The 24753-nt window shown below is 37.1% G+C and overlaps 2 protein-coding genes across 2 annotated transcripts in view; both read left to right on the top strand.

Annotated features, from left to right (window-relative positions):
• The window catches only part of LOC124155184 (nose resistant to fluoxetine protein 6-like), a 29188-nt gene extending 18111 nt beyond the window's left edge, over positions 1-11077 (top strand). Inside the window, exons 7-14 of the mRNA XM_046528900.1 lie at positions 1850-2010; positions 3295-3463; positions 3553-3746; positions 5693-5822; positions 8968-9157; positions 9861-10003; positions 10448-10547; positions 10909-11077. Of these exons, the coding sequence (XP_046384856.1) occupies positions 1850-2010; positions 3295-3463; positions 3553-3746; positions 5693-5822; positions 8968-9157; positions 9861-10003; positions 10448-10547; positions 10909-10946 (1125 nt within the window). The 3' untranslated portion in view covers positions 10947-11077. The remainder of the gene's footprint in view (positions 1-1849; positions 2011-3294; positions 3464-3552; positions 3747-5692; positions 5823-8967; positions 9158-9860; positions 10004-10447; positions 10548-10908) is intronic.
• Positions 11078-14482: 3405 nt separating this feature from the next.
• The window catches only part of LOC124155845 (nose resistant to fluoxetine protein 6-like), a 29265-nt gene continuing 18994 nt past the window's right edge, over positions 14483-24753 (top strand). Inside the window, exons 1-3 of the mRNA XM_046529995.1 lie at positions 14483-14594; positions 23036-23197; positions 23541-23797. Coding sequence (XP_046385951.1) covers positions 14552-14594; positions 23036-23197; positions 23541-23797 — 462 coding nt within the window. The 5' untranslated portion in view covers positions 14483-14551. The remainder of the gene's footprint in view (positions 14595-23035; positions 23198-23540; positions 23798-24753) is intronic.

The raw sequence follows: 24753 nt of genomic DNA, 5'->3' as shown, positions 1-24753 counted from the left end.
ATAGTCCAAGGGAAGGGTGACATACGTTAGAGAGGTTAAAATATTGAACTCAAAAATCAAATGGCCGGTTTGCGTCCACCGTTATCCTGTCAATGGTAAAAATATGAGTGCCCCATGCATTTAATGGCGGTAGGCCGAACATCTACTTCATTCAACCATACTTCGTACTCGGCGCGTGGGTGGAAACTAAACTATTCGAAGGTGAAGCACGTGGTCCCTCCGGTGCGGAATATTATCTGCGTTTCGTTTCGTACCAGAGTTTTAGTTTAGTTTCGACCCGAATGAGTTGTGACTCCGATGTCGTTTCGAGCCTAAGTTAAGCTCCCTGGGCTTAAATCCATTTCGTTCTATTTTTTCATTTCCTTCCTAGGAACGAAACCATTGAATTTTTACTGGTTTTGGCTTTCGTCTAGTTTCCTTTGCCCTGGTCGTAAGTTCCGTGGGAGCCATCGTGACAGTTGGAAAAATTATTTTCGGTACATATCATAAATTTTAAAATACAAAATGATTTTTGGGGATACACTACAAATTTTCTCAAATCGTTCAATAAAATTCTTAATTTTTATCGATGTAAAATTTTCAAATATTCAAACAAAACAACATATAAAAGAGTAGTAATCTAGGTCAAAGATGGTATCATGCACGGATGAGGTACATAAAAACATCGTCAGTACAAAAATAAGTTGGTAAATCATTTTTTTAAATCTTAAACCACAATGGCCCGTATTTTGTATCCAACTTTGAAAGTAGAAATGGTTAGCGATTCGCTATAATTTGTTGAAATTTTGAAAAAACAATTGGAAAGACTTTTTCGAAACTCGACCAACTTTGATCCCGTTCAAAGCTTATACAAACGATATTTATAACATACCTTGAACCATGCGACTGCTCCAATTCATTGACAACAAATGCTTGAGAAGAGAAAAATAAGAGGGCTAAAATTGACATTGTTATGATTTTAACGCGTCATTTTCGATTTATGAAGAGTTTTCCGTTCCACTTTTCAATCACCTACGTATTTTCCTTCATTACCCTCCTACCACTTGGTACGTGATGGCTTCGCTATTACCACAGCTTCCTGCCACCTAGCCTAACAGAAAACCCATATCCAACCTGTTAATGCTATCACATAATAGTGAGGAACTACATGCATGAAATATTAGTTGCAGATTAACTTTAAAGTGGCACAGAATTTGACACATACTTATATTTACAACCACTACAAAGGGGATTCCTTATAGGAGGCCCAATTCCAAGGAAGATTACGGTCGTATTTTCATCGTTTTTCAAATTAGTCCGCGGCGCGGTGATGAGTGCAATGCGATCCGCTCATTTCCGATATATTTTACAGTAAAATTTTTGTGATTGCGAGGAATAGCATTTTAGGCTTTATGTATTCGATAGATCACATTACCAGGCATATAAATTTCGGTTAACACACCTACTTATACCTTATTTACCCGTGAATATATTATCAATGTTTCTGTCAGCGACGCGAGTGGCCACTTTTGTAAACCCATTTAAATGCGCGGTGGTTGAGAACACATTTAGAGACCGAATTAAGGATACTATTTGGTAATATTCGTGACCAGTACATTCAATGAGAGACTTAGTAAATAATGTAATCGGCTATCTGTATCATATTGCCATGATGTTTCCAATTATAGAGCTCCTAAAAATACATTTCTTTTAGGCTCAGACCTTCCCTCAATTGCAATATTGAAATGGGCATTTATTAAAGATCCTAACAATATCCTGTAACTGCAAATAAATTACTAAATACATGATAAACAGCGCTACCTTTTTACTTTCTTTACGTTTTCATAATTCATTATGATTTTATTTTCAGTGGATGCAGGGGCCTAAAAGTATGATACTGCGATCTTTCTGGATTTACGTCGACACGTTTGTGGTTATGAGTGGCCTTCTCACGTCGTTTTATACTGTGAAGCGTTTGCAGGAGGGTAGAAAACTTAATATTCTGAAAATGTATATTCGACGCTATATCAAGTAAGTAAGGACCTTTTACTACATTATGATAAGGAAAATTTTCCGTAAAAACTATGAATAACAAATGGTTAAAGTTTGCCAATGAATTAATTCATGAATTTGATTAAATTATTATAGTTTAAGAGGAATTTCATTTCATTTATCTTCAAAGTCGAATATTACAATGGTATTTGGAGAAAGTTGTGATGTTTGTCGCATATTAAATAGGTTGCCATTCCCTTCGGTAAATGATGCGAGCGATTCATTTTTGCACAGAGTTTAACTCCCTCAAGTGTGAGCTTAGTGAGTAAATGAGTAGTTTCAGTCTTATCCATCTCTTGTGGAGATGTTAGCGTCATTTCCACCATTGATGGGACGGTTTGAATTTTGGGTAGGACTGCCGACAGTTTGGCTTTAAAGTGCCCGGGAACCCCACTTTGAGCAAAATTCAATCGCACCAATCATCAGCTGAAAGAAATACCAATGATTGATAAAATAAGTCAGCAAACCCTGCGATCAAATATATATCTTTATAAAACTGAACCGTACCGAAAATTTGAGGTAAGAGCCTCAGAAAATATCCTAGTTCGACTTTCATCTATTAATTTTTCCAACTTATCATAACTTAATGATTTCACTGAACAGATCCAATGATGAAGATCCAATGATTATGAAGGAGATGTCAATGTCCATTTGCCATTGATGGGACGATTAGATTTCTGGGTAGGGTTGGCGACCGTTTGGCTATAAAGGGAACCTCAAGTCGTGCAGAATTTAATTGTAGTCAGCATCTCCTGAAAGTAATATCAATGATTGATAGAAGAAGTTGCCAAAACTTAAAAGAAAAAACATTGATAAGGCTATAACTAAACCATATAGAAATTCTGAGGCAAGAGCCTTAGAAGCTGAAGTTTGCGTGTTCGAGTCCCGTATCGGTAAATCACACCTGTGGAGAGCTTGAATGTTTCTGATCGTGCATTGTTATTTGTTGTAGCCCCTCCCCCCGAACCTCGATATATAGGCCAACTATTTTTGTTTTCAGGGTGATGAATATAAGTAAATAAGGTAATTTAAATAGGATTTTACGGATCCAGTCACTTGTGAGCTAACTTTACACGATATTTTCGGTAGTTTTTGTAATAACGAAATTAAAATCATGAATGGCTTTTGAAATTTAATCACTTATTTGAAATTTCATTAAATATATGGAACAATTGATGAAAGAAAATTCTCCGTGCGCATTTTAGTTATGAACCTATCATTCGATACTCAAACTTAATGGTAAAAATCTTTGTCTCTCTACAGAATGACGCCACTTTTTGTAATGAGTGCCTTGACCGGTCTCAGCGCTTTGCAGCTTTTTTCTTCGGAAGGTCATTACTCAAGGCTGGTGCATCATTTCATTTCTTGCTGCGAAGAAGCTTGGTTGAACGTTCTAACTTACACAAACACCCCCAGGGGTCTACAAAGAATGGTGGGTTTATATGTCTCAAGAAGTATTCTGCAATGTACAAAATTCCTGTGTGGATTAATTTCATGCCTCTTAATTCATTTACATTTCAGTGCTACCTACTATCACATCAATTGGAAACTGACATGCATATGTACATTTTATCACCGTTTATAGTTCTACTTTTATGGAAAATGGGAAAATATAGTATCCTGCCTCTCAGCCTCATTATCGCAGCATTGTCCGCTTTAAAGGTGTATAAACTATATACCCTTGGATTGGGCACTGTCCTATACTTTGGAATTTCGTGAGTAGAAGTGAAGTTTTCGCAAGATATTAAAATGATAAACCATCTTGTTGTTATTGACGATTTTTACTTTTTCCTAGTTTTGTTTGTTGGCAGTTGCGTAACTATTGGGGGGTAAGGGGATAGATACCCCCCCAAAGATCAGAGAAATGTATTCTTTGGCGAGATGATTTCCCGCGGAATTACGATTGAAACCCAAATTTTAAAGCGACAAAATGATAAAATGTATTTCCAGGCATGTCATTTTTTTTCAACTTTCTCGGACCCCACAACAATGTTGCCTGTGGGGGAGATTTTTCTCCCCTCCCCAAGGCTCCCTAATTTCCCCCAAAGAATATTCTCTGTGGCCATAATTTCCCGCGGAATTACGAGTGAAACTCAAATTTTAAGTGCCAACTTGAAAAAATGTATTTCCTTTTTTAACTTTCCCGTTACCCCCAACAAAGTTACCGGTGGTGAGGAGGTTTTGCCCCCTTCCTCCAGGCTCCCTAATTCCCCACCCAAATGCATACTCTTAGTTACGCCACTGGTCATATGTAATTTTAAAAAAATGCAACTTATCTCCATCATTCCGTTCGTCAAGGTGAACATCATCAGGGTCACATTTTAAAGTAATGAAAAACAATGTTGTAGAATATAGAAAATGGATAAATGATCATATTATCGTATTTTACTTTATTACATTATTATTACATTCATCGTATTCTAATTTTGGCAGCACGTTTTAACATTTATTTTTATTACTCTTTTCTTTTACATAAATTGTAACAATGTATTTCCATATTACTGGTCTTAAACTGAAGGTACTAAAATAATTCTTGGTATTATGATTTTATATTCGTTTTCTGTATTCCACTGTTTTACGTTACCTTTAAATATAGCCCTCATGATGTTCGCATTTAAAAAGGAACCGTTGACGATAAATTGAATTTTTTCAAATATTACATAAGACCAAATATCCATAATCTTTTAGAAGCATTACTCATGTCATAATATACTAATTTGATACTGGCTTCAAATTTTCTGGATATTATAAGACCAATTTTTGCCAGAAAAAATATGGAAGGAAATGATTAGCAAATAAAAGCATAGAGGTTACCACCCTGAAATAATCATTTAGTCAATTAATATTCTCATTCCTTTGTTTCCGATCAAAATCCGTGATGTCTTCAATTTTGCCTAGAATGACTCGATTGTCTAGTCAGAACATAGGAATGCTCTAAGATACTGGCCAAAAATCTTTTAATCACACATTTATGCTAGTTTAGCAACAGAGTTTGAACTCAATCACGATGATCTCAATTGCATCCCATTAGAGATAATCAGTTAAAATTCTTTATTTTCACTCACACGTAATATACTATATATACTTTTATTGGTTTTTCGCATTAATTCATAATATTTTTCCTGAGATGGAAACATATTTACATTAGATGCAGCCTATACTTGAATCCCCAATGGAACTTGTGATTGAATGCCATTTAAATTTGTTTCAATACATAAGCATTTCACGAAAACGCACAGAAATAAGTTCCAAGACTGAGATGAAACAAGCGAGTTGAATTTACACTATTCAAACGTCCAACGATTGTTTCAGATTAAAAAGTCAAACGATTTAAAGTAATGGTTAACTGTTTATCAATAATGAGTAATCATCAATATTTACACATATTCCAAAGCACAATTCCCTACCATTAAAACAAGATTACATCCGAAAATATCTAAACTCTTCATTATTCATGTAAATGCCGCTGTCCCAGGTATAGCAAGCATATTTCAATTCTAATACAACACCTTCAAGCAAAAGAAAATTACAACAGAATATTGTATCTACAAGTCTTCATCATACATATAAATACCACTGTCCCACTTAAAGCAAGCATTATTCAATCCTAATATTATTAATGGGGTGTTCATTTTCCAATATTTCTCTTCTGTATTTACAGGTTAACACAAATTATAGCCTCGGCGGATGAACTTTACCTTAATTTTATTCACCGCTTAATTCCATATATTTTCGGAGTTAGCCTTGGATACATATTAAGGATGCGAGAGAAAAACTCCAAACTCCGATCGGTAAGAACAGATGGATTATTTTTTGTTATTTCAAGGTTCGCTATATTATTGAACGCTTATTTTCAATCTTTGAACTTGTTCCTCATGATGCATCTTTTGGTACTCACTAAATATCGGCACATTCCCGCCTTGTATCGCCAGCGGTATACAGTGATAGTATAGCCATCCAATATTCTTAATACTTGTAATGCCGTCCACAGTACGAATTATCGATTGTACACGTCTGAACTTTTCAATGGTTGTTCCAATTGACACGTTGCAACCATAGAATAACAAAAAATCCTCATCCAAGTTAATTTGAATATCACAGTTGTGCTACATTAAGGATATCAATGCATCTAACCTTAAGTATGTTTAATATGTGCTAGCTTATAAGATTAGAATGAAGTGGGGGTGACTATTGTCTGGCAATCTACCGCGGCAGAGTGAAAATTCAAAGCAACGTGACTTCGGGGCTGAATGAAAAGCTGAGGTCAGGTAGTTAATAACTTCCACGATAGAAAAGAAAAGAATCACTTAAAGCAGTTGCGTAACAATGTGGGACAAAGGGACAGATCCCGCCACCAAAGCCTCAGAGAAAAAAATATTTGAAATTATTGTCTAGTTTTGACTCATAATAACTACTACTGCTTTAAGTTAAATATTAACTGAGTAATCACGAGAGAAGCCCAAAGTGATTTTAAGCGCCAAAATGATGTAAAATGTATTTATATGTCATTTTTTTTTTATTTCCCGGACGGGGTGGTACCCCAGGCTTACCCAAAGCATATTCCTTGTTAAACCACTGACTTTAAGTAATGTTCTGATGGCTATAAAGTCAATAGGCTGCTAAAATATAAAAAACAGTTTAAAATGAACGTTAACCTCCCGGTAGGAAAAATCATACGTGATGTATAACTGGAATACGACAGCGATTTATAGGAGGGAAACCATAGACTAGGAGAAATGAATAACAGCGAAGAGGAGGCATGATTTTGCTCTTTTTGTCGGAGAAATTAATCAATAACAAAAAGCCCTGGAATATGACAACATTGTATGAGGCGCGTGGATATGAAAAAGGCTGGGGAGTTATCAAATGTTATGGCTAGGAAGAGGCCACGGAATAGTGCTGAAAACTCGCAAAACTTCCCCGAAGAAGATGGGGTACACAATCTAGTGCTAATGACATAAACTCACGTAGCTCGCCAGGTGGTGATGCAGATCCAGTGCTAATGAAACGTCACTCAAGAGAATAAGTAAGAGTATGAAAATGAAGAATTGTTGCATTGAAGGTATTTCAGGTGAAAAAATGATGGATCACTACTGCTCGACTAGTCTTGTTTATCGACGAATTATTGAATTAAAGATTGCGGTATAATGTTAAACGTTTCAGAGCACACAGAATAGACCCTTGTTAATATTTACCTGAAACTCGGTTCACCTCTAATCTATTCTTCGATGCAAGATTTTTTAATGACTCAGGTGCAGGAAACTATTTAATTTCTATTACTTTCAAAATAATTTTACTCGATATCCAAGAGAATTACAAGATAATAGCGTTTTAAACGAGTTATTTGAGACAAAAATAGACTAAATGGATAGACTTTCTAATTCTGCGAAATATTCTTTTCTGCATCGAAGGATCAGGGATTGGAAGGGGGTGCTAAAGGTAGTTTTTGAACCTTTCACTCGAAACCTATAGAGCTTCATGAAAAGGTTAAATAACATTGAACTGAAAGGGTCTTTCTCATTTCGTATATTTAATACGTTTGGTTTAAATTGTATGTTGTATTACTCGCTAATGTGTTCCTGGATGCAAATGTTTTTTTCTTTATCATTCGAAAAATGATTTAAATCGTGGATAAACAAGACCAATTAAACAAGAAAAATCGGATGATCTCTCTGAGCGATACATCACTACAGAACCTCATTAAATTTCCAAGTCTAAGAGAAAAAATGAAATCAGAAAGACATATTTGCTTATGGATAAATGTGGGAATTCTTTCTTGCGCCGAACAATGCACGACTTCTAGTTCCAACTGAGCTCGTGCAATCAAATAACTCGTAAAGCGAATTTATTTATTTTTTCTCGCCTTTTCTATTCTCTTACATGTGAACGGATGGTGATCTAACACCTCTATACACTCGCCTATTGAGGTGAATTCCAGGGTTATACCATAGAGTAAGCATATACAGATGGCTCACCGCACGTGCAAAAATCGTATACATTTTTGATACAGTACTGTAAAAATTAAGTAGATGACAAGGAAGAAATTTTGACATTATTTCTAATTAGCTCGTTCCAAAAGCCTAAACATATATCCTAAAGCAGAAAGGTCTAGTGGTGATAATAGTTAGTCGATTTTGTTCATAATAATAGTTTTAAAAATATTTTCTTGACCCTCGGCCTGTAACCTTACTCTTCCGAGTTTATATTCCTAATCCAGTTGCTGGAAGACTTTTCTTAGCATTAATTTAAAATTTGCAGGAAACGTTTATTGTACATTTATTCCATACTAGTAATCTTAAATTTGTTCTCAACTCAGTTTTAACGTTGTCATACTTGTTTATATATCTTTTGGACGAAAAATATGGAATTTTTCAAGGTACTAAGCGATAGTCTCCTAACTTTCGCATGTTACTACATAGTTCCATGTATGCTGCATATGAAATTTGGAGAAAATGACAAATGAATTTTTGTGAAAAATTGTAACTTTATCTTGAATACGAAAGGAGTTACCAATTTTTGATTTTCTCGATTCTTACTCTATGGTACTACTCATATTTAGATAAAAATTTAGCAGAATGTGTAATATGCCGCGTGAACGGCGGTGAAATATACAAGAATTGCCATGAGAAAAAATTCCCCTGGACCGGACCGGATTTACACATACCGCTTTGCGCGGCTTTAGCGCAGGTTTGAGGCTCTCAACCGGTTGTGGCTTCTTGGAAGTCCTTTCTCCCTCGCGTTGCTATCCTTGATGGACCGCGAGGGCCTAACATGTAGGACCATGAGCCTCGGTAAAATTGCCTTGGGAATTAAAGAACCTGGATAGCGTAGTGGTCTGCGCATTGGTCCGTGGTTCGATTCCCAGTCCAGGGGAATTTTTTCTCATGGCAATTCTTGTATATTTAGGAGAATACCTAACACATTTTTTTATTTCAGGGTCGATTTTTCCTGGGCGGAATCTTGGCCGTGTACGGGGCTTATTACTCCCTCTTACATATGTCAAACGCTTCGTATCCGGGATACGTATTCGACCCACTGGAGCACGCCCTCTTCGGAGTATTTCAACCAATACTTTGGGGTTTCTCTATAAGCTGGTTCATATTCGCCTGCGCAAACGGCCAAGCAGGTTTGTCGAGCTATAAGTATAAAAAATTACTGATTAACCAATTATAACCAAATGTTGCTTCGAAGTAACATCAAAAATGTGCATATTTTCAGCTCTATTCGGAATAGATTTTAACTTACGTGTTCTCTTGTGCTTAAAGATTAATTTCGAAATATATAGCTCCCATAATAATAATGATTGAGTGGAAAATTTTTCCATTTTTAAAATCACAAGTCATGAAATTTAATTTCCCCCGGAAGCATCTCTTGGTTAGGAAAGGTTAATATATGAATGAAAATCATGAAATATATATCTATATAATATAATAAATCATGAATAATCATAATAATATAATGAATCATATAATGAAATGAAATAAATATAATAAATCATGAAAATGACAATCAAAGATTAGAATTTCTACGTTTTGCTCTGACTATTTTTTTACCTCAAGCATTACCACCGAATAGTATTGAATTGATATAAAAGGATCAAAGACTAGTATTGCTTTTCCTTCAGACTAAACCGATACTCGATGTAAAAAAACCACCATTGCTTATAATGGAGAAAGCACTAAAGTCAAAACAATAATCAGTACTTATGGCATTATACTGCAAAAAACGGAAGTAAAGACCATATTAATTTGTCCATATATTTATTTGTAATCAATTTTTAAAAATCCTTTTCGGTGATTCTTTAATCTTTACATTTTCTTTTCTGGTAGAATTCTTCGATAGGATGCTGTCATGGAAAGGCTTCATCATCACCAGCCGTCTTTCCTTCGCATTTTACATGATACAAATGCCGGTAATGTTGATCAACGGAACTTTAAGCACTGATCCAGCCTACGTAACGATAGTTTCACTGGTAAGCAGGGCTCTGGCCCATAACCAAACGAAAAATTATACACATATTAGTTCTTTTGAATGAGAGCCTTCTGCGACATTGAAAATGAAGATATGACAGTCTATGACGAAAAATGTACATGCTTGAATGTTGTAATAATTCATTCTACTCACATCATGCACATTATCTAAATAATTATGCTGGATTCAGGTAAAATATCAAATTTGTACAGGCATACTTAAAGCTTTTTTACATTTATCTTTATTTCCATTACCACCCGACAAAAAATAATTTGGGCGATCGTAATATGTAGTGTGGAAATAACTGTTTTGTTAAAACATTTATGCGCCAAAAAGACAACCAATAATATATAAATTCAACACATAATGCTAAATCTTGATAACTATTCCTTCCTTTTTATTCATAATTATAAATGAAATTACATCAATGAACTTCATATTTCAGCTCGATCTCAACGTTTTCGTCATTACCACGTTAGCATCCATCTGGTTAACGTTGATCTACTTGATACCAATTGGAAACATATGGAATATATTCGCAGAACGTAAGTTTTGTTATAGAAATGAATGCATAGAAATGAAGAGCAAAAGAGCTTTGTTTGTAGTTCTGGGGATTACTAAAAACCATAATGAGAACATTCATTATCTGCTCGTTATATGTTGTGAAGATATCTAAGAGATGTTATTTTCTTTTATGATTTGACTTCATTTCATTTATTTTTGCAAGAAGAACGACACCTTTGCACTACAAATAGCTTTTTAAAATTAAATTTTACCCATTATTTAGCCGAAAGGTAGATTTCAACCTCCGAGGTGTAAGAAAGTACAGAAATATGCACCCAAAAAATGGGGTTATACATTTTTTCTTTTAACCATGCCTCATTTTACTTATTTCTTTCTTTTCAGCAAAAAAACAATCCATTGAGGGTCCTAAAAAGGAGTGAGACACATGTATAAGAAGACAATAATAACCTTTGTACTCTCCTTTTTATTCAAATGTTCTCATGAATCATGTGCAGAATTTTCTTAGTCCATCAGTATTATTTATCTTGTCATTTTTTACGATATTTCATCAATGACCAATAAATGTATGTGAAATAGAAAGGTCTTTCAATTCTGTAGGGTTTTCCACTCAGATTTTAAATCAGCAGACACACACACGTACGGTACACGGTGTAGGTAAAATCAGTGCGCCCATGATAACAGTGAAGCAGCCAAAAGCACGGGAAAACATTGTTACTTCAATACCTTCAATATACCATCCTCAATATACTTACAGAAAATGGACAGAGTGAATTATAAATACACATAAATAGGTGACACTAAACTCCTAATAACTCCCCTTCTTTGGGGGGCGTAAAATTTGGCGAAAATAAAATTTCCAACTGAAATAAAAAAGAAATTCACACGTCATCGTCAGGATTAGCAAATCAAATACACTAACAGACACTAATTGAGAGCGAAGAGGAAGAACGCATGATCTGGGATTACTCATTTAGAATCTTCATCTCACCCTTGTTTGAGTTAATTCTGCGATTGTTTCTCATAAGAAATATATACTTAGTGATTACACGAGCCAGGCAGGGAGCCGTAAGAAACTCGAAGGTTACGTGCTAGGCTTAGACTACTTGAAATAAAAAAGAAGATATCATTCATACTGACATGTAGAACATCATATTAAGGCAGTAATACACGGTGATTGATCATGCTGAATGACGCCTGATTATTCGAGCCTTGAAATCATACGAGCAAAATTGACCATATTCTAATTTTCCCAGAATGATCATGCGCATGACGGTTAATTCGCGAATTTTTTCCATTATACACGGCGAAAGATTTCATTCGAATGATCATTCAGCATGATCAATTGCCATTTATTGCGGTCTTTGGAACCAAGCAATATTTTCAAGTCTGGTCGACACGAGAAAAAAAGAGATATTTTTACGATCGGATTAACATAGTTCCATTTTTTTCCGATCAATAAAGGACTTCAATCAAAGCTAGATCTCATGCAGTCAAACATCTCACAACTTGCACCTTTTTTTTCTCTTCTCGAACAGGATAACGCTAACATCTCCCACCACACTCCTATTGAGGCGGCTTGCGGGGTAGATGTAGACCTGCATAGACAATGTCCGCACTCCCCCAACCCTGTTTGTAGCTAAATAGATTAAGGATAGCCTCTCACCAATGCATATAGAAACGTCATTTCACATGGTAGACTTGAAGGTGGCCTTTTGTTATTTTTAAGACACTCGGTGCAACCGATTTCAGTTTGATCAGCATGCTACAGCTTTGATTTTTACGTAATTAATTTGAAATAGTTTGGAAAATTCCATCGGTTTTCCATTTCGTTACCCATTTATCCTACGATTTCAAATTTATGCCTGAAAAAAATTCGTTTAGCAGTAAAATATAGTGCTTTTTAGAGTATTAATAGATAAGCTCTTCTCTCTAACGATCATCAATATTAAATGTATATACGTTACCTTTAGATAAACGTTCACAAATTATACAAAACTGCTAAGCAGATCTGCCGCAAACCCATTTCTGACCGCAAGTAAATCTTGGGGCAAGCAAATCCCTGATTATATTCAATTAAAAATAGTATTAACCATAAGTTGTCAACCATCTACTATTAAGCAACATCTATAAAGGCGTGCCACTACGCTGTCATTGAATGTAAATTCCAGCATTCACACCGCACTATATTATGGCGTAACCGGGACAAAAAAACTCCATTGAGCATTGGAATTTAGGATGAAGCCTTCGATTAGAGTCGCTGAAAGAAAGTGAATTGAGCCAGTCACGAAGCAGTGCGAGATCTCACTCCGTAAAATTCTTCCGCGCGTTACAATTTTAGTATAGTTGTGTATAGAAAATAAAGAACCACCAAGTGAGGCAGCTCCACGTCATTTCCTCCTTTGCCGTTTTACATCTTGCTAAATTTTTAAGCATAGAACCCGAGCCAAGACAGAGAGAGGGGCAATATTTTTTCCATTGCCCTTTTTTTCACAAATGCGTGATTTGATTCAGTGAGTAATTACCAACAGCCACTTCAAGCGGACTACATGTGCGAGTTCCAATTACATCCCATACAAGGCTGTTTTCTGTTACCTCATCGGTCGCATTTTAATCGGTTTTCATAAATATCCGAGGAATGGTGATGAGTGCAATGCGACCCATTTTTTTCCTATATTTTTCAGAATAATGTTTGTAATTGCGAGGAATAGCATTGGAAAGTTATGAATTTGATAGATCACATCATCGTTTGTATACATTTCGGTTAATATCCACGATCATACCTTATTTGCCCGTGATACTCGGATCAATTTGTCCGTCGGCGACGCGAGTGGCGGTGGGTGACATCCACGGACTGAGAATAATAATGCGGTGACATCACATTTATAGGCCGACTTGAGGATCCCCTTTCGTAACATTCGCGAGCCATTTATGAAGAAAATGTGGCTTCTAAACCATCAAACCATGAAATTTGATACCTATTCAGTTGCAAGTAGCAAAGAGCAACGATCACGGGTATGAACTCAATTGGGTCTGAGTGAACGAGCGGTCGTGCACTCAGATCTGTAATCGCATTTTAATGACATAATTCAGTAGATTCGAAAAAGGCCATTCTGGCTTCCAGCCTGGTGGTCTCCCTCCGTTCTGCCTGGAATCCCGAATAGCCTTTTTCGATTACATTCGCCGGGAAAGCATCAGATTTTAATTCAGTAGATGTATGAAAAATATAAGATACGACGAAAAAGTGAAATTTCACACCGCAAAGAAAAGAAAACGAAAAATCTTTGCTTTCTATTGTATAAATCGAAAAATCTGTCCTTGAAAGCAAACGAAGAGAGAGTATCTTTCACGTCCTTTGTTATACTGTTCCATAATCGTGCTCCGACAATAGAGATAGGTTTTTCATAGGTGGTAGTTCTGCGTAGGGGAGTGATAAGAAAATCAGGAGCCATTGTAGTAAAAATTAGTGATCATGGTTGTTTTCTTTTTTTTCGAAAGACGAGTCGTTTTCATAAACGTCGGCCAATACGACTGAATTTACCTGGTTGAGAATCCGAAAATATTTCTTGAAACTTGTACAACTTTGCATGATTGGCGCTGAAAAAAATGTTTACCATTAGCATTTTCCTCGACGCACGTCATAGTGAGAGGATAGTGACGCCAATGACGAAAAAACGAGCGTTCGGAACGACTATTAACATCGATGAAAGGTGGCGTCGACTATTGCCACTGTCATCCAGGGAGTAAAAAAAACCTTGGTAGACAAAAAAGGGGGATTACGTCAGGAAGTCAGCAATAGAAGAGAAACCCACTCTATCGGCAGGGGACCGAAGTTTATGCCTGCAGAATGTTATCGAAGGTAAGATTACTTAACCTTCTGAACCCATAAATTATTACCGGAGTTCTCAAATAAAGGTGCACCTATGGGCGCTTTTTCTCGCGTCTGCCCGCGAAACCAATCAGTCAACATCAGTCGCGGGTCCGTCGAGCACGGGACGACACCGAGTGCCACGGATAAACTCCAGGAATGAATCGCCTCGTCACTCTCCTGCTCTGGTTCATCCATGCAGGTAAGCCTCGCATGTAATATAGTACTGTGCAAAAGTTAACCATGATCACTAATTTTGACTAGAACGGCTTCTGATTTTCTTATCACTCCCCTACACAGAAATACCACCTATGAAAAATCTTTCTCTATTGACGGAGCTTTATAATGGAACAGCATAACAAAGGATGTGAAAGATTCTATCTCTTCGTCTGCCCTCAAGGACAGATTTTTTTATTTATACAAACCCTTTAAAAGTGTATAACTTTCTATTATGCTTCTTATATTTTTATGCCATATTTCACTGTAATGAATCCGCCTATGCCTATAGTTTCTAGCTATGCATTTGGTAATTTGTGTATTATGCGCTGGTTTGTACGCTATAACCATAATGTGTTCTTAATGGACAATGTACAAGAACAATAAATGATATTATTATTATTATAAACGATGCCATGCCGCCAGATAGTATGTCAAACGGATTACCTAACAAACGGAAGCTGAAACACACCATGTGTCACATAAATTATAAAAAAAAACTGTGCCAGAAAGGTTCTGATAGCGAAGGTATACATACACCTTTGACAATAACAAATAGAACTTGTCTGCAATGTCTGACATGCAATACTAATGGAATATTGCGTTCAGCTACTGGCCGTTTTTACCTTTTGGTTTCGTCACCAGTAAAAGCAGGGAATACTCTTTTTCCTACACAGAGAGATCAAGTAAGGCTGATAGATGCACATGTCAATCGATTTGGCGTTTATTTCATGTCTCCCTGCTTAATCGTAACATACGCTTCATTTTTGGACACTAGTGTATTACTACCGACATCATTATGATTTACCCCCATGCCAACACAAATTCGTCCGGCAACACCTTGAATATCATCAGAAGAACGAAGCATGATTGAGTGGAATATTTCCATATCGAAAGAATAACATGCAATTTTCCACGATTTAAACTTTTAATCCCGACAAAGGTTTCAATTTTACTATAAATAAATCATCTTCAAGGCACAAAATAGTTCATTCCAATCCATCGCTCTTAGTTCTTCTGATTTTATTCGTAACGATTGGATGGCAGAATTAAATAATTTTTTTGTAAGCTGAATGTTTACCATTTTCATTTTTAGACCCATATTTATTCTAAATCACATATATAGCCTGCAATGTATCGATGAGGTGAAAATTATCCGTTACCTTCTCTCCCTGCGGTATGAAATTTTTTTGGATCAAAGTACAGGATAAAAAAAGATTACATAAAATTATGCGGAATCAAAGTGGAGCAATATATGTGATTTCGAATGAATATGCGTCTAAAGATGAAAATTGGAAGCATACAGCTTACTAAGAAAATATTTTAAAACATATTGATGCTCGCGACTCGGAACACGATAGAATTAGGTTCAAGAATTCAAAGCATTGCATCGGCAATCTTAACTCTATCTCTCACAGAAGACCTCTAGACCTCATTCCCCATAATCCAACGCAGCCCTTAGAAGATTACGTTGGCCACAACGTCGCTATTGAGGGGTAGAGGTTCAATTCATGCCCTTGGTATTTTTCTGGCTAGTGAAGGTTAGTGCAAACCTATTAACATGCATGACGGCTCCTTTAAATCTGGGAACAAAAACTTCATGAATCATCGGTGGCCAATGGAGTACAGTAACTGACTTGATACGCGGCCTTGTGGCCAGCGTAATCTTCTGAGCGCTGCGTTGGATAATGAGGAATGAGATCCGGATAATATACCTAGTAGACGAAAGACTTAATTCAGGCATTTATTCTGAGCACGAGAAGCTTTGATTAGGTGAAAACTAAGGAAAACAGCGCACATTTGGGGGGTATGAATATTATTAAAGTAAGGCTCGAATGGACTAAATAAGTATGAATGACCCGAAAATCAATGATTGCTCCATCGATTCCCGCGAAAAAACCAATTAAATTTTTTCCCACGTAGATACAACACATTCCATGAAAACTCACTACCCGCTTGCGGTCAATAAATTACTAAGGTAAGCAGCATCACCATTTCCGATGGTTATGGATCGATCGGCAATCGGCTTATTTACACATGAAGTATAGTCTAACACATCGACAGCTTCAAAAATTAAATGAGAACTCCTATAGAAAGCTGTATTCTTCTTCGTGATCCATAAGGAAGAGGTCTAATATTCCAAGGCCATGGGCACTGGGTAAAATTCGATTTTGATTGTGATTGCGTTCATTTAACAAAAACACAAGCTCACAATACGCCCCACTTGATTTTGTAACACCATTATTTTTTTACATGGATTTCGAGATACTTATGCGTAGTAAATAGATTAATATACTAACTCATTAACTACTGAAAATCAAATGGATCGCCCGAGTTAGTAACGAGGAATTCCTAAGAAGGGTAGGAGAGAAGAGAAGCCTCATGAAAACCCTAACAAGAAGACGGAACAACCTTATAGGCCACATCTTGAGACATGATGGCCTGATGAAGACAATCGTCGAAGGACAAGTGGAAGGCAAGAATGGAAAAGGAAATCCTCAAACAAAATATGGATCAATGGAACAAGAGAAGAAGGATGTGAAAGAGAAGAAATACGTAGGTGTGAAAAGATTAGCTGATAGGAGAACTGAGTGGAGAGCTGCGTCAAACCGATCCTAGGATTGTTGACCAATGATGATGATGATGATGATACTAACTCATCATTCCGTATCTGGGTGGACTCGTATAGAAAAAAATCTAAAGATAAGGAAATCCCCAGAATATTCGTTTTCAATATCGTAGCGTAGATAAATTATAGTGTTGTACCTAAAATATTTGAAAATTAATTTGCGATTATTCAATTACGTCTCATTATAGGAATGCTTTGAAGATCATTCTGATAGGAAACCCTAAGTTAATGATGTCATAATCGAAGCAATCGTAAACACCATTTTGAAACAAGAATGGATCTTCCTGAAATTTTTAGAAGAGAGCTGAAATATTACCCTCTCCAAATTGAGCTATTTCCAAAATCTACCCCTATAAGATTTAATCGCACCCCATCTCTGTCGAAATAATTTCTTGAACGCGACACGTTAATGGAAATAAAGATTGCGAGATCTCATAATGAAGGATACAAGAGAGACGCATTTGTTCCTAAGCACGGAGGTTGTAGGAAGGGAGTAATTGTTGCCACACATAATTTATGGAGATGTATTCTCCGTCTGGGTGATGGGGTAGGTGGTTTCTCTACCTTATGAGATCAATAACAGAAGAAAATAAAGCATAAAAATCGTATTTAATTAAGAGTGGACACTTCAAAAATTTTTAAGAGATAATATTTTTAAGAGTACCTACCCTATCCCAATTAACCCCAGCATTGACCTCTTCACTCGGGTGCAATCTTCTAGATCACAAAATGCCGAGAAAAAGCCTAATAATACACATATAATACTGTTAATGCGAATATAAATTATTGAATGTATTACGAAATATACTCCAGTCTGCACCCTTTTTAAGAACAAAAGTATGACGCGTTTTTTATGATGCAGACAATATTTGACTAGAAAAGCTCAAAAACCGATACAATATTAATTTTCTTGTGTTCTTTCTCGTAAGATCTCGCAGTCGATCCATCGCACTTGACCACAATTTTACTCCAAAAAAATTATGTCCTAGACAGATAATAAAAATAACGATAAAATAAAACAACATAAATAATCAAGAACAATAAAAATATAAAAGTTACAACATCATTTTTTCACCACAACACCCATTAAGATACAACGCGGCGTCGACACGATAATAAATGGGCTCGGTAAGTGCGGAAAACTATTAATCGGAAATACAATCTAATAGGAGGTGATTTGCAAATTAGAAAAATCAAAAATTAATACAGTTTTGCGTAAAAGAATTTTCGGCATAAATGTGTTAACACTTAAATGCAAAATTTTCGTCAACGTTTCACTATTATACCTTCTTCAGGACATTTTTTGCGATGAATATCATTTTGTTTATTCTAAGCCAAATATATTTTTCATGGTGAACTTCATCCTTGGCGTATACTAATATACACTCGTGCGCCTGACTGCGTATAAGTCACTTGTTTTTCATCCAGTGCAAAGAATATGGTTAAACAGATTCCAAATAGAAACTATCAGCTTCATAATGATTTCTACATCCATTTCTAGCATCGTTTCACTTGAAAACAGAAGCCCGCATAGCATAATGTTTGTTCAGCGGGAGGGATTTGTCAAAATTCTTCATCTAAAGTCAATGTAACCTCATCGAAGATAGGACCGAAAAGAAAATACGTCGGCCAAATTCTGACCCCAAGACTAGATAAGCTCGTCGCCCATATTCCCAGTTCAGTCCGGTTTGTGGTGCGGTAGAAAAAAATCGTTTTAGGTGATCGACGGTGATAAGTTTTGGTGACAGGATCACGTGACTGATTACAAGAACAGCTATCGATGAATCATCTACTCGTTCTTAGACCACATTTTCACGAGACAGCTGGAGGAGCCGAAAATGTTACGTCTCCTCGTCTTCTTGGCCTCGCTCTCAGGTATGCTTAGTCGATCTAATATCTTTTTTTAGAGTTTCGTCCGAGAGACGAGATATATACAAGGTAAGCATAAAGTTTTACCCTGATTATAAAACTTATTACCGAATAACCGTTTGGGATAACAATTTAAATTTGATAATGTCACATAGGTCAGTGTTACTAGTTTTACCAGTGTTACCATGTCCAGCACTTCGTCGTTCCCTCTCCTCTCTTTCCCCTTTACCTTCATCATTCTTCTCCGCACCCACATCTCGAACGCCCGCAATAAGCGACGGAGAGTAACAAGAACAAACAAGTAAGAAAGTGACTCTCATGCTTTAACGTGTGCCCCCTTGGTAGTTGGGAGAATATCGAAGTGGTATTCCCATTTCCGCCAGGTGTTTTGTAACACATGTTCTGTCACAGTACCCACAGCAGCCTGTATCCTAGCCTTTAGTTCGTCGATGTCAGCAACTGGTATGGTTAACACTGTCCTTGATGTTGTCCCAGAAAAAAAGTTATCATGTCAAACGGTTATTCTGTAATATTTTTTTAATAATCAGGGCAATACTTTAGGCTCACCCTGTATATCATTTTTAAGAAATTATCAACTCAATTTCGAGAGAATCAATTTTTCCAGGTGATAGGGAATGGATACCTACGAGGTTTAGTGTTTGTGTCAGCGGCAAACGCTCAATACTTTCCGAGATATTAGCGACGGAATGTACGAGGAAAACATCTAAATTTGTGCAACCCGCAACACAACAATAGACCCTATTACGATGTATACGTACGACGACTTTTATTTCAGATACACAACTCTATGCGTCAAACAAAACGCTAAGCCGTGTTGTCCTTGCTGTCATTACTTCCAGTCAAAGAGCAGGCTAGCGCTCACCCCAGTTTTTTTCTGTCACCTTTCATCCCCAAAGTTTCCGTCAGTGGAGTGAATGACCTACTATCGGCGTCAAAATGATGTGCCGCTGTACTTTGAAAAATTATGTATGGGCTTCTGCGCGTGCAAAAATAATGAATAATACCTACGTAATTTTAAAGAAAATTTTAATCTACATTTCGCTGTATTTTTTTATGAAAAATCAAAAATGTAGACACACCAGTGCAATAAGCGACTCCGCGCACCGTAAAATTAGCCGTTTTGTCAACTTCATGAACTTAGTGAGTCAACCTAGGAAAAACTACAACGTCTACAGCATTCATTTTCCACAATAAGTTGCATACATTTGTGTGGATGAAGAAAATGGCTTTTACGTATTTTTTTAACACATGATTTGTCGTTAATTAACGAAAAATTTTAAACATTATCTAGTAGTACAGTTTACCTCGAAATAAAAAATAAAACTGATAGAAGCACTTTTTAATTTATATTTCATTTTTCTATGATCCGTAATGTATAAAAATGTTGATATCTGTAATTGTAAAGAAATTCTATTAATGCCATGTTGCCAAACGGGGCCGCGCCGGGCCATTACCAGTTCGCGGGAAGCAAGGCTGTTCGTTGCAGCGAGCTGGAGGTGCAAGTCCGTTGAGCCTGCTCCCACAGCGGATCAAAGAAAACAATGTACTCTACCAATTACTTGTACTTTTAAAGTATTTTGCTTCCACATTACATTGACAATAAAACCGTTCTTCAAGCAGTAACAATAATCCATCTCTTATTAGCAACTTTATGAAACGTCACCTTTAACGATAATGTACCAAACGTTATCTGATAGTCTTCCATTCAAACAACACAGTGGGTACACAGGAATGATTGCTACTTCCTAACGCCGAGGATTTCGGACCATGACATGGGAACATAGCGATTAATATATACGTATTCAGTAAAACTAAATAGCAATTTTGATCTTGGCTCGGCGTGATCTTGACTGAGCCTGAAAGTAAATAAAGCTAAAGATCTCGTTTGCTTTCTTTACCTAATTTCTGTACCAAACTCTCTTTGGAAAAAAGAAATCACTAGTATCCCTCGCCTTCTCACCCCTTCGATTATAATTGCACATCTTAAAAATTCCCACGACCTCCTGAAGTATGGCAGATCCCTTCAGAAACATCCTGTATAATGCAACTCACTCGTTAAAAATGAAGCGCATGTATGAGTGACTAAATTAAACTTCATATGGAGAATATACTCACGAATTTTATAATTTCCTTCAGCAGCGATTGGACTAAAGGTTACTTTTGGAAATAAGGGTAGTTTCATAAGAATCTGCGAATCCATGAGTGACCTTTCGAGCGCGCTTAGAGCATTTCACGGACGATAATACGTCAATTAATACATGATGGTTGATTTAGCGCCGAGCTCCAACCTATTATGCAACCCAAGTCCCATTGTCTCCCATGGATTAAATGGCTTGAGAGGACAAGGCCGTATGGGTTGCCATCTCCGCGTGTCATGAGACAGCTGCACAGTGCGCATACAACGCGAGGAGGAATGTCAGCTCAACCTGGCAGAGATATTATAAATTAAAATATTCCTAATTTGAGTAAATACTCGAAGAGAGTGGGAAAACTTTATCATGACAATGAATAATCAGTCTCTAAATTCGTCTAAACTGAACTCGTTCTCAATTTTTTTATTATCAATTATCATATAGAATTTTAATGAAATAAAACTATATTTTCCGCTCCTAGACGCGTCACTTACTGCATCTCGCGGCGGAAAATCGACGGCTTCAACCCTTCAACGCACTCTTGGAGAGCTTGGGCGCAATTTTTGTTGCTATTTACACTGTAGAGACCATTTAATTCATTCAATCGGATCTTCTTGAAAGAGTTAATGAAAATAAACTCCAATAACGTCACCAACTTATGATAAGTGGGCGGAAACTTTCACATATTTTCTAAATTACGGAGAATAGGTGAATGTGGAAGCTTGTTTTTCGTCGTTCCTTAAATTTCCTTCCATGCATCGAATTTTTTCAATGAATAACGATTTCGGGTCTGACAACGTTCGGCCCCATTTTAAAAATACTGTTGATGTGAGAATTTCATTCGGTATTATTCACGAGATCGTAAAATTCAGGCATACCTTGCCGGTTTTTTTCACACCTTTCACCCCCAATCCTTCCATGACTGGCGCAAATGACCTCGCTTGTCGATTGCCTCGCCTTAATGCCCTACGTAGAGTGCATGTGTAAAATCGCTTCGTAGGTAAAACACACTGACATTAGCAGTTATAAAGTCTTAAGGCCGTTTTACACGCTACACGGAATTGCGCAGGTTAGAGCTGCATTAATTTCTAAAATGGCGTGGAATTGCGCGAATGCATGAACGAAATTAGAATAGGGGCTATTTTGCCGTCTCGCATCCACGCATTCTCGCATGTGTTCTAGCAATTCTCCGCTTTACACGACGCAATTTTGATTGCGCCTTCACACGTACGTCAGACTGCGCAATTCCGTGTACCGTGTAAAACGGCCTTTTACGAGTTAACGTAGAGGACTAATTACGCTTCAATTCAGTGTAACACTTCATCATGGATTCCAGCGCATAATTTTGCCTGTTTCTTGTGTGTGAGTGGGTCACTGGCGTAAACGGAAGCTTCGCAGACCTGAATGTGTGCGTGATTGAGACCCTCGGGTTCCTTAGAGCAAATCTTCAAGGTGAGTGAGTGAGCTGCGCGATTGTTTTGTTTCATAGTGATTTAACTTGATTTCCGTTTATTACCCTGAATGCCCCCCCCCCCCTGGTAGCCTTGTAACTTCCCGTCCCCCAGTTTTCCCACCAAAGAGTACGGCCTTGAAGAATTTATTTTCTTTCAAATGGATTTCAGCAACTGAACAACGTACAAGGATTATCATCATCTTTCATCCATTAATATAGTGTATTGTTTTATATCCGAACTGTATAAATCATAAAAGTGTATACGAATACACTTTAAAGTTTATGTGAAACATATTATATAACTTATGTCATTTTATTTCCAGTGATCGTGAGTGCGGAGAACAGAGGAACATCGCTCCCGTTTCCATTCGTGACTCTTCCACCATTCGCCCCGACCTATGATTCCGTAAAGAATTTGGAATGCAAGAATCACGCGCTCACCTACCTCAAAGAACTGCACGAGTTGAAGCTCTGGGCCGTACAAAGTACGTCACACAAATGTGCTTATTACACCTAAGAGATAATGGGACGGTATTTTTTCACTTATTCCCTGAAATACCCGACAGGGAAAAAAATTATCTAAGAAACACAAAACCGAATAATATTATACTATCATGCATAGTGATTCATCCTATAAAATATGCCGAGCTACTGTAATTTAATACTTAATTACCTAATATATAATTAAAGTAATTTATAATCCCCTTCATTCTAAGCATTAATGGCCTGCTGTTATGTTACAAATAAGATTATGTTTAAGTTTAGGAATTATCGAGTAAAACCAGGTCTATTCGTGACTGACCCTAAAAGTATTTTCCGCCCTCTCAGTGTACGACGCCTCAGGGAAGATAGCTTCGGGTGTAATGGCAGGGAACGTGAACTGGCTGGGGAATGATCGGCAGTGTCTCCAAGTGACATCCAGGCCTGAGGCCGCCAAAGACGATGCGGAAAACATCCGGGGGCAGTACTGTAGCTTTCGGATTTTCGCTGACCCAAGGGATAAGGATTCGAGTAGCAGCGGAGATCTGAAGGAAATCTACGACCACATCCACGCCAATGACATGACGAAGAATGACATCGACGATGTGAGTATTATTTTTGCTTTGATCCTTCTGACAAGTTAAGAGGCATGAGAAACTGACATCCACCCGTTGGTAACTTAGCGTCGTAGAAACCACCGTATAAAATGTTACAGGCTTGGCTTGGTGGAAATGCGATATATATTTTAATATTGTCCTTGCAGAGATTTAAATGATAAAAACTAAAAATAGTAGATAATTTTCACACTTTATTTAAAACTATACTACCGACCGTGGTTTTGACACTCTATGACCTTGAAAATGACGTAGAATGTCGAAATCATGGTGGTTAGGAGAGTTTTACATTTAAGGGTGGAAATTATCATTTGCAGTTTTTATCATGGGTAAAAACCGCCGTCGATATTTCTTCTGTTGTGGACGAAAAATGAATTGTTTTCAACTGGCGATGAGTAGTTCAGCTTCTATCATCATCTACTGGCAGGTCCCAAACACCTAAGTTTTCTCCACCTCCTCCAATCAGAGGCTTCCTCCTTGGTTGCCTCATACCGTCTTTTTAACCTTCCTCCGTCATGTTCAGCCTTCTTCTTCCTCTTTTCTCCTTCCACTATTCCCTCAACTGCTGTATTTAAAATCTCCTTCCCTCTTAAAATATTCCCAACCGATTCCCCTTTCTTTTTTATATAGTTCTCAATAAACTTCTTTCCTCCCCAAATCTATCCAGCACTTCCTCATTCCTCACTTTACTCATCCACTTCACTCTCGCCAGTATCCTCCGCACCCAAATCTCAAAAGCGTTGATCCTGTCCCTTTATCTTGTTCCCAAGTTCCACGTTTCGAATTTACACAACACTGCACGCATAGCATTTCACCAGTCTCTCCCTAAGCTCTAAGTTCATGCTGCTTCATAACACCACTCTCATCTTATTAAGCGCTTCCTTTCCCATGGCTATTCCTGTCGTGATCTCTGTCTCACTCCACCAGTCTTCAGTCGGCATGCTTAC

The sequence above is a fragment of the Ischnura elegans genome, chromosome 3 (assembly GCF_921293095.1).
Source record: "Ischnura elegans chromosome 3, ioIscEleg1.1, whole genome shotgun sequence".
Classification (NCBI taxonomy): domain Eukaryota; kingdom Metazoa; phylum Arthropoda; class Insecta; order Odonata; family Coenagrionidae; genus Ischnura; species Ischnura elegans.
This window is presented reverse-complemented; position numbering and strand designations above follow the sequence as displayed.